Source organism: Lepidochelys kempii, chromosome 4 (genome assembly GCF_965140285.1).
Source record: "Lepidochelys kempii isolate rLepKem1 chromosome 4, rLepKem1.hap1, whole genome shotgun sequence".
Taxonomy (NCBI): domain Eukaryota; kingdom Metazoa; phylum Chordata; order Testudines; family Cheloniidae; genus Lepidochelys; species Lepidochelys kempii.
This window is the reverse complement of record NC_136383.1, coordinates 71497126-71512684: the sequence shown is the minus strand read 5'-3', so window position 1 is coordinate 71512684 and position 15559 is coordinate 71497126. Positions and strand designations below refer to the sequence as shown.

The window sequence follows — 15559 nt, the reverse complement described above, 5'->3', positions numbered from 1 at the left end:
CTTTATTCATTCATCACACAAATAGGGGGATGACTACCAAGGTAGCCTAGGAGGGGTGGTGGAGGAGGGAAGGAAAATGCCACACAGCACTTTAAAAGTTTACAACTTTAAAATTTATTGAATGCCAGCCTTCTTTTTGGGGGGCAATCCTCTGTGGTGGAGTGGCTGGTTGGCCGGTGGCCCCCCCACCGCGTTCTTGGGCATCTGGGTGTGGAGGCTATGGAACTTGGGGAGAAGGGTGGTTGGTTACACAGGGGCTGTAGTGGCAGTCTGTGCTCCAGCTGCCTTTGCTGCAGCTCAGCCATACACTGGAGCATACTGGTTTTCCCTCCAGCAGCCTCAGCATTGAATCCTGCCTCCTCTCATCACGCTGCCGCCACATTTGAGCTTCAGCCCTCTCTTCAGCCCGCCACCTCTCCTCCCGGTCATTTTGTGCGTTCCTGCACTCTGACATTATTTGCCTCCATGCATTCGTCTGTGCTCTGTCAGTGTGGGAGGACAGCATGAGCTCAGAGAACATTTCATCACTAGTGCGTTTTTTTTTTTTCTTTCTAATCTTCACTAGCCTCTAGGAAGGAGAAGATCCTGTGATCATTGAAACACATGCAGCTGGTGGAGAAGAAAAAAAAAGGGACAGCGGTATTTAAAAATAAATTTTATAAAAACAGTGGCTACAGTCCTTCAGGGTAAACCTTGCTGTTAACATTACATACATAGCACAGGTGCTTTCGTTACAATGTCGCATTTTGCCTCCCACCACCGCATGGCTACCCCCTCAACCCTCCCCCCTCCCCGTGGCTAACAGCGGGGAATATTTCTGTTCAGCTGCAGACAAACAGCCCAGCAGGAACGGGCTCCTCTGAGTGTCCCCTGAAGAAAAGCACCCTATTTCAACCAGGTGACCATGAATGATATCTCACTCTCCTGAGGATAACACAGAGAGATAAAGAATGGATGTTGTTTGAACGCCAGCAAACATACACTGCAATGCTTTGTTGTACAATGATTCCCGAGTACGTGTTACTGGCCTGGAGTGGTAAAGTGTCCTACCATGAAGGACGCAATAAGGCTGCCCTCCCCAGAAACCTTTTGCAAAGGCTTTGGGAGTACATCCAGGAGAGCCGCGAATGCCAGGGCAAATTAATCCTTTCACATGCTTGCTTTTAAACCATGTATAGTATTTTAAAAGGTACACTCACTGGAGGTCCCTTCTCTGCCTGCCAGGTCCAGGAGGCAGCCTTGTGTGGATTCGGGGGGTACTGGCTCCAGGTCCAGGGTGAGAAACAGTTCCTGGCTGTCAGGAAAACCGGTTTCTCCGCTTGCTTGCTGTGAGCTATTATCTTCCTTGTCTCCAAAACCTGCTTCCATGTTGCCTCCATCTCCATTGAAGGAGTTAAACAACACGGCTGGGGTAGTGGTGGCTGAACCCCCTAAAATGGCATGCAGCTCATCATAGAAGCGGCATGTTTGGGGCTCTGACCCCGAGCGGCTGTTCGCCCCTCTGGTTTTCTGGTAGGCTTGCCTCAGCTCCTTAAGTTTCACGTGGCACTGCTTCGGATCCCTGTTATGGCCTCTGTCCTTCATGCCCTGGGAGATTTTGACAAAGGTTTTGGCATTTCGAAAACTGGAACGGAGTTCTGATAGCACAGATTCCTCTCCCCATACAGCGATCAGATCCTGTACCTCCCGTTCAGTCCATCTGGAGCTCTTTTGCAATTCTGGGACTCCATCATGGTCACCTCTGCTGATGAGCTCTGCATGGTCACCTGCAGCTTGCCACGCTGGCCAAACAGGAAATGAGATTCAAAAGTTCGCGGGCCTTTTCCTGTCTACCTGGCCAGTGCATCTGAGTTGAGAGTGCTGTCCAGAGCGGTCACAATGGAGCACTTTGGGATAGCTCCCGGAGGCCAATACCGTCGAATTGTGTCCACAGTACCCCAAATTCGACCCGGCAAGGCCGATTTAAGTGCTAATCCACTTGTCAGGGGTGGAGTACAGAAATCAATTTTAAGAGCCCTTTAAGTCGAAATAAAGGGCTTCATCGTGTGGAAGGGTGAAGGTTTACATCGATTTAACACTGCTAAATTCGACCTAAAGTCCTAGTGTAGACCAGGGCTAAATGTTTCATAAGAGCGTTTGAGTATGAGCACTGATGTGTGACTGTGTTCTAAATAGCCTGTAGTTTAGATATGAGCAACTTTGGAATGCCATACAGAAGGGAATTCAATTAAGAAGGTGTGAAGTGGCAAATATGGCTTAATGATTTAATAGTTTGTTGACTAGATGTTGGCTATTCTGAGAAGGAGATAGGCATGCCTTTAGAGTATGCGATGCAAGGTGCAAAGAGCTTGGCCTAAAAAATGGGGTCAGAGCTTGAAAGTGAGATAGGTGAGCTGATCAAATTTCATCAAGGAAATCCTGCATTTTAGTAAGTGAAATTCTATTGGAGAAAGTTAAAATTAGCTTAATGACCATGTTTTGAAGAAGTGCAGGTCCATGATACTGCCTATGTGCCATTTGACATTGTGGTTAGAGCCAGAACCCAGCCTAGTGGTTAGAGCTGAGAACAGGAACTAGGAGACTAGCTGAGGGTCAGAGCTGGAGTCAGGAACCATGCAAGGGAGCAGAGCTACAGCAGACTGAAGTGGGACAGGAACCAGGCAGGAGCATGTCAGGAGCAAGGCTAGGAACAAGATAAGAGTACAGCTAGAAAGAGGAAGGCACAGGAGAGATTACAGCTGCAATCATAAGCGTTGAGCAGCTGGTGACCTACCCGATACTGAACTTAAATCCAGACCTATTGAGTCCTCGCAGCCTACTGGGCAGGCTGACCTTTAAGGCAATGAGCTGGGCTCATTACCTGACCTGAGGGCTGAACCAGCTAGCACCAGGCTCAGCTGAGGGCACTTAAGACCATAGTTTCCAACAGGCAAATAGAGAAATTCACAAAACTTTTGTCCTGTTGGGTACCAGCATGATGTGCTCTCTATTTTCCCATCAATGCAAGTGTGGAATTCTCTGATGACTACAGGTCTGCAGCTTCCCTGAGAGACACTCTTAAATGTTGTTCTCCATGGGAAAAAGAAAAAAAAAATCAGATATGTATTTAATAAGTCTGACTAGCTTATAGGTTAATGAGACCTGTTTGATCATCATATTTTTAAAAAGATCTACTTGCTGTTTAAAATCTGGCAAAGGAACTATGTATGTATGTATTTACACTGCATTCATCACTGTGGCATTTGAGCACCTCACAGTGATTACACAAAGTAAACACATAGATCCTTGTTTTTCTCCTCCCTTCTAGTATTATCTGTTAGCAATTTTAGGGAGAAATGGGAGTCAGGTTCACATTCTCTAAAAGTCTTATCTGTTCCCCTACAGGTTAAATTCCTCTTCAAAACAACCTTCCTCATTATTATACAACATGTTCATAGTTCTATAAATTTACACAGTGAATAGTACATGCAAGACACACATCCTTATCCAGAAGTCTTTCTGGGAAACCATTATTTGATATTATTAATTGGTAGAAAATTAAGTAAAATCCATGGATTTTAGAGATTGAGTATAGATACTAAATAGTTCTGATATTTTGTTTTAATATATATCCAATATAATGCATTGTGTTAATACACACATGAATTTATATATATTTTAAATGCACAGACAAAAGGGTTATTTGCCAACCGTCAGAGAACAAAATTGTTTCCACAGAGCCACCCTGAGCCATATCTTCCCTCTGCCCCTTTTTAACATTTCATCATTTGTAAGCCAATCATGATTTGGAGTGGTGGTGCCGTATGATTTTTTGAACACTTGGGTTTGGCAATACTGCACACTAGTACTAGTCTGTCCAGGTGCTCAAGCTACACAAGGGCTGGGACTGTGACTAGAGTCTCCTTGCCTCCCTCTTGGTATTAGAATAATAATAAAGAGCCTGATTCTCATTAGAATAAATGAGAATCAGACCCAACAGAGACAAATCAGAAGAAAAATTGTAAAAATAGTGTAACCAGCAAAACTGCTATTTTCTTGTTGAATGGAATTTGAAAAAGTTCAGTTAAATATAGGTAGAACAATCATTGTGACCAAGAACAGCTGGTGTTCCTAATATTATCTGTGTTAGAACAAATATAGATTTGTTGTATTCATTTCCTATCATATGACCACTTCAGTTTCACTCTGCTCTGCAGCTGTCCTTAACAGCGTCTACTGTAGGTTGTCTTTATTTCAGATATTTGGTACACAGCAAAGTCAAAACAACTCACGGAACTTTAGAACTCCTAGTGGGACAAGTATACCTCTGTTTTAAGATAGAGCAACAATAAGAGCTGCTTAACTGGTTATGCAGGCTTTGCATAGCATGTGCAATAAGCATGAGATTTTGTAAGGGAGAACATTGTTTGTTCAGAATAATACATTAAAAATAGAGAGATATTCCTGTTATATAGAGTGGGTCAAAAATGGAATAGTTTTCACAATGTTTTTTACCTCTTTCCTTCAAAAGTTTTGACAATTTTTTTTCAAAATTAGGAGTTTTTAAAATTTGAGCAACTGTACTATATTACCTAATTTTTATCAAACTCAGATACAGAGAAAGTACATACTTACAATCTCAAAGGTACAGCAAATTATTCAGTTTTTTTAAATTCAGTTAATCAACTGTTAAGATAGCTCTGTTTTTTAAAAATGACAACATCCCAAACATAATTAATATCATAGATATGGGTATGGAATAGGTCAAAATTATATATAATTGCTTCCTTTTTGTTGTAAGATTTTTAAGTCATAGTCTAATAAGGGGATATCACAGGGTGCACAGCCAGCCCCTCTTATTCAGAGCCCAGTTGCCCTCCCAAATAAATCCAGGGAGATTTCAGCTCTGTGCAACACCTGTGTCCATTATTCTTTAAGCATTTTCCCTCCACCACTATCCAACTATATACAATCCTTACAGGTTTCTCACCTACCACAGGCTGGGTCAGTAACCAGCTAGAGGGCTTCTTCCTCCCTGACTGATTATATTTCTCTTTCTCTCACTCTGCCTCCTTCCCAGCCTTTGTAGCTTCTGCCTATCAGGCTGGCAGGTGTTGGCAATCACCAGGCAGACATATGGCTTTTCAACCAGCCCCAGTCTATCTCCCTTGATTGAGGCTGGCATGGTATGGGCTGATTAGGTGTGTTTGCAGCAGCACCCTGCTACAGGTGATCTCTGAAATAGTGAGAGACATCTTTCAATGCCTTCCATATTTTGAGTTTTAATCTTCTACTACACAAAAATTGTTGTTAGAGTTAAAGTTGCTCAAGTGCATTTCCTTTCAATGCAATCAACAAAAATTAAGTTAAGGCAACATTTTTCAACTGTAACATATAACCAACCACTGAACTGGAATACACATTGAATTAATCACAATCACAATCAAATGCATAACCTTAACTCCAACTACAGCTACATTAAGAAAAATTCCCCAGAAGTAAACATATAATTGTAAAGTCTATGTGTAATATGCTGGCCCCATTGAAGTAAATGCCAAAACTCCCATTGACTTTAACAGGGCCAGCATTTCACCCTATACTGTGATATTTGTACATAAATAATTTTGAGGTCAGAGTTAAGGTCAGGCATGAGTATTTAGGATGTTTGTATGATTATTGATGTGAGCTGAGGTTGGTCTGGATTCTATTGTGGCCTTAACTGGTGATTTTGTCATTTTTTAGTGATTATGCTTATAAGAAAATTCACTAGAGCAATCTTAAATCTATGTTACCAGGATTTTTTGTGTGAATTTCCCTGTTTTTCCCCACTTTTAAAACAGTATCAGTACTGATCAAGAGCAATGTTTTGCCATGGAATGAGGGAGGGGGAATTGGGAAATTGATTAGATGAACTCATATGGACAATAGGGCTTGAAAAGTAATCTTGGAAAACAGATTATATATAACTTCAATCTAGAACCATTGTTTTCTGGCCCACTGTGCACTTTTCTTTATACCAGTTCTCCAGCTCTGCAGCTCAGGTAGGTTCCCTTGTTCTATGCCCTCCCCTCTCCTCAATATTCCCTGTACGCCACAGTTTTTGTTTTCTTAATTTATATTTTATGAAGATAAATCAAAATTAGCCAAAAAAAAAAGAAAAAAGAAAACGTTTCATTGTGGTGTGGATTAGGGACTGGGGGAGAGGCATGGAACTAGGGAGCCATACAATTTAAACAATAACTTCATGAGCTTAATTGTGCCTGATCCTCCTATGCTCTACAATAAAAAGTAAGTGTGAAGTTCTGGGGTCTACATACCCTCAACTGATGTAGTCCATGTGTTGCTTGCAAGCTGAGCATGGACTGACAGACACTGATGCTAGAAGGACTGCATAGGAGAAGAGCACTATGGAGCTTCTAAGTTCTATAATTTAGCTTTAGGAAAAGCAAGGACTGGATCCCTGGGAGGGAATATGGATCAGAACACAAAATTTCTTTTTTGTGGTTTCCTCTGGAGAGAGGAGTGGCTGCATAGAGGAAAGGGAAGATAGTGACAGTTTAGTGGAATGTTTGGTAAAGTCCAATTTTGTAGGAGTCAAACACACTCAGAAAATGTTTCCTTTGTCCTAGCATGCTGGCAAGGAAAGATTTACACACTACAGTTTTGAAGCAGAACATTTTCCACACAAGAATGCTCATATTGAAAATGTTTAGCATCCACACTGCCATGGAAAGTTTTCAGCATCACTAGTCAGGCACAGAAAGTTTTCAGTACTGGTTTCCATGTTATGTTGAAGGATATAGTGGATGTTAGTGACTATAAACGTTTGGGTTTGTATGCTGTCTGATGCACAAGAATATAATATAGCCATCCACAAAGAAATTTAAGTGTGTAAACTTTTCTATTTTGAAGTTAGAAGGGACTGGAAAAATATTGTTCTGAATTGCAAAGAGGCAAATTTGTAACCAACTGTAATTTCTAAACCACCTAATGAAATTACTTGACGCTTATGCAAAACAAAATTCTACTCCATCCCAACAGTAATAATAATAAAAAGATTAAAGTTTTTGTTCTGTTCTTTATTAGAGCAGGGGTAAAAAAAAAAAAAGCATGTAATGAACCCTGGTTGAAATTGTAACTATGATAGTGAACCTTTCCAGGTTCACAATCCCTTATTCAAAGTCAAAAATTTTCATGCCTTGCCTTACATTTACTATAAAATTAAAAGTAAAACAAAAGTATCAACGCTAACAATGATAAGCCTACATAAAGTATTTGTGTGTGTGTTTCGAGAAGACAACAAAGAATATTTGACCTTGAAGGGTAAGGGTGGGCAGGGTGTGGGGGAGGGACTATTTCTTTGCTTTACATTGTAATGAATTTTTCAACACCTCATGACCACCTTGATTGCCTTTTGCAACCTCCCTTGGGGTCAACAATCTGCCAGTTGAGAAACACTGATATAGGGAGCCAACTCTTATAAGCCAAATTCTGCTTATCAGTATGGCCACAACAGGAAGTGAAGGTTAAGTGTCAGAATTCCCTTCCCTTGCTCCCCATAAGTTTTAAACAAGACATGCTTATTGACACTTGTGCTTTGGAGTGATTGTGCACAGCACCATCCATGGTAAATATGTCCTGCCACAGGCAAGGGAATTGCTCATTTGCATGAAACTATGAGCATACAGCACTATCCACAGCCGGTGATTTTAGCTGGTATCTCCCTCCTGAGGGTGACAAAGGCAGAGAGAGCACAGCTACTACTGCCATCCCAGAGCCACCATGGCCCATATGCTGCTAGCCTGTTTACTGCAATGGCGACTGTCAAAATTATTGCCAAATTGCATGCAAAAGTATCCTGCCGCAGAGGAAGAAATAGGGCTGCCATCCCTAGAAACCTTTGGGAGAGGATTGCAGAGTACCTTCATGGAAGTTTTATCAAGATCTCTCAGGAGGATTCAAGGGCCATCCTTGTATACGTAAACTGCTCCACATGGTCCCCAGCTAACTACAGGGGAATGAGCAGTTATATTACTCCTGTATTTGACACTGGTGAGACCACTTCTGGAATACTACGTTGAGTTTTGGTGTACCGCTACCTCTTCTTGTACAAGTAAATTAATGAAAAGTCGATAGCTGTGTCCTGCTAAGTTGTGAGTGCCATCAGTACATCACTGTAATGGGGGACACATGTATGTGCTTGACCCAGGGTTTCTTCCCCTGCATCAGGCTTGCCCTTTCTCAACTGCCAGGACTGACTGGACGGCAGTGGAGTCTCAAACAGGTCCTGGATTGCAACACAGGTGGACCCCCAGAGGCATTTCGCATCTTCCTCATCATCGCTCTTTACAGCAGGGTTCTGTCTCTCGAGCGCCTCAGAGGTATTCATGGAGATCTGTAGGGTGGCAGTGGGTCTCCAGAAAGTATGGCATGCAGCTCTTTTTAAAAGCGGCAGGTCTGCAGCTTAGCACTAGATCGACTGTTGGCCTCCCTGGCCTTTTGGTATGCCTGCTATAGTTCCTTTGCTTTCATGCGGCACTGCTACCGCTACCCCTTCTACAAGCAGATTATACAGGGAATGCAGGAAATGTCAACATTTCTATGGCTGGTCCATAGCTGTGCCTTCACAGCCTCTTCTCCCCATAGGCCCAGGAGATCCAATATCTCCTGTTTACTCCAGACCAGAGCATCTGGAGCATACAGCCAGCATGGTCAGCTGGGTATTTACATATAACAATGGTGTACACACATAGTTCTCCAAGCTGGGCAATGAAGAAAAGGAATTTCAAAAATTCAGTTTTATAAGTGGTGGAGTGTGATGTTCTGGTGTCCTTGAGCCCATAGCGGTCAGCGCTGGGCATTGTGGGAAAGCTGCTTGAGAACTGTTAGGGTAGCATAGGTAATGTAGTGTCTACACATGCACTGTGTTGACCTCAGTACATCAACCATGGTGTTACTGCATTGCCATAACAAGGCACTTACATTGGTGGGAGACAAATCTATGAACATCTCTACACTACAAAATTAAGTCAACTTAAGTCGTCATACTGCCACCACAGTAACTAAGTTGATTGTCCACGTCCACACTATGCTCCTTGCATCAGCAGAGTGTGTCCATATTAGCAGCTTATATTAACAGAGAGCAGTGCACCATGGGTAGCTATCCCACTGTGGGTGTCTTGGGAAGGGGTTGCAAAATGCAAAGCACAGGGGAAAAGGGAGAGCATATCATTCTGAGATCATAGCAAGAAGTAAATTTGCAGAGGATAGCATGCAGCTCCTTGTAAAAGCAGCATATCAGCAGTTCTGCACCAGAATAACTGCTTTGGGCAGCAGAGTTCAAAATGGTGATCTGAGTGGTCATAATGGGAATTGTGGGACAGCTCCTGGAGGCCAGTTAAATTAACATAAGCAATACAGTGTCTGCAATGCCATTATGTTGACCTAGCTACATCAGCAGGAGAAAATATTGTATTGTAAGTTGCTTTACATCGACATAACTCTTTAGGGTGTACCAGGTCTAAGTGTACACACACACACCCCCACACCTAGGTTGATGCAAGGCAGCTTACATCAACTGTACTTTGTATTGTAGACCAGGCCTTAGTGACAACAAAACAGACTAAGATAATATCAAAAGAAAAATAGATCTAGAGTAGGAAGAGGAGAACAGAAAGAAATAAAAGCATGTACAAGTTTTAGCACCTAAACTCTGAGGGCCAAATTCACTCCCCAGTGTAACATGTTGCTTTGATAAGTACTAACTGTAAAAGTTAACAGTTTGTAGACAGGACAGATTTACTGTTACTGAATACGGTCTCTAGGCTTTCAACTACAGCTCTCTCTTCAGGAAAACTACAACATAAAAAACAGATGACCACTCTTTGTTGAAACTGGCTCCTTTTATCCTTGTACAAGAGATGAAAGGGGAAACCTCCCAGCCTCTTCAATCATAGACTGAAGACTGATAGTTTATATGAGGATTAAAAAAAAAAAAAAGTGTGAGAGTGCAAATTCATCATTGAAATATGCATTGTAAAAAAGTGTCCTACATTCCTAAAGGAAGGGTTTGTAAAAACTGTCTCACTTACCAAGAAAAGAGGCTTGCTCCAAATGAGAGGAACTAGGCAGGTCAAAACTTCCTAGCTACACAAGTTCTAGGCTCTGTTTCGACAGGAAGAAGTTCAGCTGTCACAGGAGAAGAGCTGGGAAAGCGCACTAAGAAGGAAACACTTCATAAAGCAAAGCTTGAAAGCAGCACACACAATCACCACCCATGCTACCTTTAAGGACTAGCTGATGAGGGGGACTCACTGTATGGACCAGACCTATACAATTCAGAAAGCCTGGGAAGCCATAATTACTGATCCAGAGCTCCTGGGCGTTATAACCCCAATCAACTACCTTGAAAGTAGGAGCAGGAAGAAGGTGCGGTTATCAGACATCCCCACCACCCAACAATAGCCGTTAACCTTCCTCCTGCCCCAAAGCATGAACTGCACCCTCCCTCTGAGCTGTAAACGCTAACCCGTGCTACAGAACAAAGCTAAGCGCGTCCCGCTTTCAGCTTCATTTAACAATGAAGATAGTGAAAGGGGACTTGTTGTGATGGTTTGAGGAGGCGGCGTAGAAGTGAAAGTTAAAACATGGTTTTGCTATTTGCCACACGTTGTTCGTTGGATCAGCAAAACATAACCCACCTCTGGCCCTGCTGCTGCCAGCTCTCACACACATGCTCTGGGGAGGAGGGCAGGCAGGAGGGCTCTTGGAGCGGCTGTTTAAGGCAGTGTTTACAGTCACTCTCGCTCTGGGGGTGGGGTGGGGTGGGGATGTCTGCTGCGTGCATTCCAATGAGCCGTTTCCACAGTTCTCCGCAGTTTACCCCGAATCAAAGTGCCTAAGCTTGACAAGCAGCCTTGCAGCTCCTCGCTCCCGACCAAGCCCTTGAGCCTGCTCTTCCTGCATCCCCAATCCTCCCGTCCAGCTATACCCCCCGCCTCACACCAACCCTCGGCCACTCTTCAAATCTCCCCTCCCTCGAGGGAGGGCCAAACACACCCGCCATTGAAATCTGTCCCCATCGATCCCCTGCGTAGTGTGAAACGCTGGGGGGAGAAGGGAGCCGGGAAAGCAGTAGCCAGGCACCGGGAAAAGCCCTTTTCCTTCAACACGGGGCGGGGGGCGGCAAAGCCAATCAGAGAAAAATATCGGGGGGAGGGCACAGAGATCTTGGACTTTCCAGTTTACAAAAACCAAGCCTGTTCCCCGCGCCTCTCAGCCTCAACAACGCTTGGTTGGGAAAGAAATCCCCGACCCTCCTAGGGGACGCGGAAGCCTCAACACAGGAGCGAACTGCTGAGTAAATTCGGTCAATAGAGGCCTACAACTCCCAGCATGCTTTACTCCACCTTGCACCGAGCTGCCGCCTTAGAGACGGAGCAAGGCCTGCTGGGAGTAATAGTCCCCAGGAGCCGCTCCAGGTTCCACACATTCACGACCGACAGCAGCCCCCTAATGCCGGCCTATGTTACCCATGCGAGCGTGGTGTGTGTCCACAAACCCCGTTGTTTTTAACGGCCTGTAGGCGGTAAATAAGAAGTTTACTAATAAACCCGCCCGCCTGCTCCCTTTCCTCAAGCCACAGCCATCTCTCTTTTCAGACTGCCAATCCTGTCCACCACCCGCACCTTTTTCAGGCGTCTCTTGTTTTTCTCACTTCATATCCCTCCCCCTCCCTTTGTATTTTTAAACCACGCTACTCCACCCCGCTTTGTCCAATCGCAGCTCGGGTATTCCATTGCAGCCAATCGTGGACATCCCCGCGGTTTTTTAAACTGTTGCTCACCTCCAATCGGCGCCGTCGATCTTAGTCCCGCCCTCGTCCTCTCCCTAACCGGTTCCAACGAGTACAGGAGCCAACGAACCCCTGAGGCTCGACCTAACTTATGCGCTGCTCTTGGGATGACGTAAAGAGAGCTAGGACCCAATCCATTGTACTCACAAGCCTAGGGGCGTGACCGTGTGCGGTTCGAAAGGGTGTGTCAGCCAATCGAATGACGCAGTAGGCGGGCCCGAAGGTGCTGTGGGTCAAGTTGCTGTGCCGGGTAGGACTGTGGAAAACAAGAGGCTGTAAGTGCGTTGGAGAGAAACCATTTGGCTGGGGCAGACGGAGCAGATCCCAGCACCAGAGCCCGACACCCCGCAGCCGCCGCCTCTCACCGCACCAGGCAAGGCCCCAACAACTGCAGCCTGCCCTGAGGAGCGTCCGCACCGCTCCGTGCTGGTGACGGTGCCAGTGGGAGTCGGGACGGGACGGGACTAGCCGTGGGGTGCGGCGCGGCGGCTCCTGGGCGCACTGGGTGCTTGGTCCCTCGCGGGGGGCGGTGGTTTTAGGGGGGCTTCTTGGCTCTCCAGGTCGGCAGGGCCGCGCCCGCGGATTGGGGCGCGAGGTGTGTGGGGGGGGGGCGGTGGCATTTCGGGAGGGGGGTTTGTAGCTTCGGCGGGGCCGCCGGTGGGGGTGGGGTGGAGGCGCCTGTTAGTCCCGGGGAGGCCGCCCCGCCCCGTGGAAGTTTACTCAGAGCCGGAGGCCGCTTGGCTCCTCGGGAGAGGGAGGGGCCGGGCCCGGGGGATGGTGAGGCGGGAAGCCGCCGCTAGGGGATCGGCGGGAGTGGCCTCAGCCGCAGCCCCGCCCGGCAAGCGCCGCCGTCCCTTTCCCCTCACTCCGCGTCTCCTCCCCAAGGGCCCCGTGACCGCTTCCGCCATGGGCAAAGGCGACCCCAACAAGCCGCGGGGCAAGATGTCCTCGTACGCGTACTTCGTGCAGACCTGCCGCGAGGAGCACAAGAAGAAGCACCCGGACTCCTCGGTCAACTTCGCCGAGTTTTCCCGGAAGTGCTCGGAGAGATGGAAGGTGAGAGAGGGCCCGGGCCCGGGCCCGCGCCCGCCCACCGGCCAGGCCGCACCTCGGGGCGGGCGGGGCTTCCCTGCTAGCTCAGTGGAGAACGGTGCGGGGTCTCGTGTCTGGGAATCGTGACTCCCCTCCCCCACCGCCTCGTCAGCCTGTTTCATGGGTTTATGGGAAAGAAAAGGATCCTCGGGTGCAGCTGCTGTTAGCTGTTAATGAGTCACCAGGCCTTTTAGCTGATCTAACGCCTCTTTTTGCAATGTGTCTGCAGACAATGTCTGCAAAAGAAAAATCAAAGTTTGAAGATCTGGCGAAAGGAGATAAAGCTCGTTATGACAGAGAGATGAAAAATTATATTCCTCCTAAAGGCGAGAAGAAGGGAAAGAAAAAGGATCCCAATGCTCCTAAAAGGCCCCCGTAAGTGTCTTCATCCGGAAATGAAAAGTGTTTTTTCAGTTTTGGTCAGTGTGACACCTTTTTCTTTCTTTCTTTCTCCCTGATCAGATCTGCATTCTTTCTCTTTTGTTCTGAACATCGTCCAAAGATCAAAAGTGACCATCCTGGCTTGTCTATTGGGGATACTGCAAAAAAACTAGGTGAAATGTGGTCTGAGCAGTCAGCCAAAGATAAACAACCATTTGAACAGAAGGCAGCAAAACTAAAGGAGAAATATGAAAAGGTACAATGAAAACATCCAAGAAAGTATATGTGGTTCAGAGTTCGAGCAGTTATAAATGAAATACTGCTGGCATGCTTTATGCTTGACAGAAGGGGAAAAAAGCATCGCTAGCTCACAATCCTGAATAGACAACACACTGTGACAGAAAACGGAGGAACATTCAGTTTCTCTAGAAATGGTTTAGATAAGGCCTTACTGTTTAGGGAAACACAAAAATGTAAAAATATTCAGACTGGATATTGCAGGGGTTCTCAGTCTGCTCTTTACCAAAATTGCATCTTAAAATAGACAGAAAAAGCAGGAAGGCTATAAGCCCCTGAAATCTGATCTGGGGATTTCTTTGGGGGGGAGGGTCTTAATTGCCAGTTTGAGACCCCTGCTCTTAAAGCATCTAATTCATATATTGTACAGTTCAGTATAACACAAACGTTAAATTAACGTTAGTCTCGGGATTTACAGGGACGTAATTCATTCCTTGAAACTTAATGGCATCACTCTTTCAGGATGTTGCAGCATACCGTGCCAAGGGCAAGAGTGATGCAGGAAAGAAAGGTCCTGGTAGGCCCACAGGATCTAAGAAGAAGGCAGAACCTGAAGAGGATGAAGATGAGGAGGATGAAGAGGAGGAGGAAGACGAAGAGGAGGAGGATGAAGATGAAGAGTAAATGGATGTCCTGCTGTAAAGATTTGTGCTCGAAGTCCAATATTTTGCTAAGAATGTGAACTCAAGTGCAGCTCATTGTTAGCTTCAGTATAAAAAAAAATTGTACAGAATTGTGTATAGGTAATGTGATTCTTTGTAGGGAGACCTATATTTTTTAATGTAAGTAGTAGCTGAGGGCCGCTACAGTTAGGTTCTTAAAAACAAAAAACGGATGTTGTGGAATGTTTCTGCATATTTAATGGTTTCTTTAAAATTCAGTGACTGATAGTCTGATGTTTTTAGCAGAGTAAAACATAGGAAGTAGCAAAATAGCTGATCTTATATTTTGTAGAATATTGCATTGTATTACTTTTTTAACAATTTTGTAATAAAATGATGTACATTATTGTTTTCTGCTGTTACTGCCTTGGAGCATCTTCTAAATACTTTAAGATCATAAAGCAATAAATGGACACACTTAGGTATTTATAATTTAACACTTTAAACTTCCTTTACTTGTAAGCTCTTTTTGGGGTAGGACTGCCCTAATCTAAATGCATCATAATAATGGGGCCCTGATTCTAAATAGTGCTTCTGGATACTTCTGAGATGCTAGTAAGTGGAAGGACTGGGATTCAGATTTTTCTCATGTGAGTTGATTACATTTTACATCATTGCTTGCTTGAAACTGGCTTCCCTGTTCTGTTTCTAGTGATAAGTTAACAACTTTAGCAAAGTAAAATCCCTGAATGGAGGTTGGTAAATGTTTTGTTTCCAAAGGCCTTCTTTGCTGCTGAAAGAATTGTTTTTTTTAAAGACGATAAAAACCTTTTTGTGGTGAAGACATAGCCTTAAAGTTGTGAATACACTTGCTTGTTAATGAACATTAACAATTTTCTTCAATCACTTTGAGTGAAATAGTTCCTCCTTAACTGATACCATTAAATTACATTATCAGTGAATTCTGCTAGCATAGGAGTGGTGGTATGTTGATGTTGCACACCCCAGCTACACTGCCACCTTTAAAAGGAAAGATTGAGGTGGGGTCCTAAAGCTTTGTCTAAAGATGTTCTGTAGCTGCCAATAGGTACAATGATAACAGCTTTACCTTACAATTTTTTTTCTGTACATGTTAAACCATCTTATTCTACCACTATGTTTTCACTTATATAGTTTAAGTATACTGGTGCTTTACTGGTGAGCTGATCCCTTCCCCTTAACAAAAGGGGACTTTACAAAGTAATTTTGATGGTACTGGGAGCTATTACACTGATTCAAACAAATGGACTCTGCTTTAAATAATCAGGTCCTTGATTCTGCTGTCTGTCTGCATAGGCTCAGAAACTTTTAAAGC

General features: G+C 44.6%; 1 protein-coding gene and 1 long non-coding RNA gene across 3 annotated transcripts; one reads left to right on the top strand and one right to left on the bottom strand.

Moving 5' to 3' along the window:
• Positions 1–12206, bottom strand: LOC140910529 (uncharacterized). Its single transcript, XR_012158634.2, has 3 exons — positions 11825–12206; positions 10071–10197; positions 1–609 (listed from the first exon to the last, which is right to left on the bottom strand). It is a non-coding gene; the product is annotated as an uncharacterized LOC140910529 (long non-coding RNA).
• Positions 12061–14611, top strand: HMGB2 (high mobility group box 2). 2 transcript variants are annotated; one of them, XM_073341651.2, is made up of 5 exons: positions 12061–12206; positions 12719–12889; positions 13155–13300; positions 13388–13562; positions 14066–14611. In XM_073341651.2, the coding sequence occupies exons 2-5, from the start codon at positions 12740–12742 to the stop codon at positions 14225–14227; spliced, it is 633 nt and encodes a 210-aa protein (XP_073197752.1). In that variant the 5' UTR covers positions 12061–12206; positions 12719–12739; the 3' UTR covers positions 14228–14611. The 2 variants fall into 2 exon arrangements, with proteins under 2 accessions (XP_073197752.1, XP_078708636.1); XM_078852510.1 differs by lacking the exon at positions 12061–12206.
• The last annotated feature ends 948 nt before the right edge of the window (positions 14612–15559 follow it).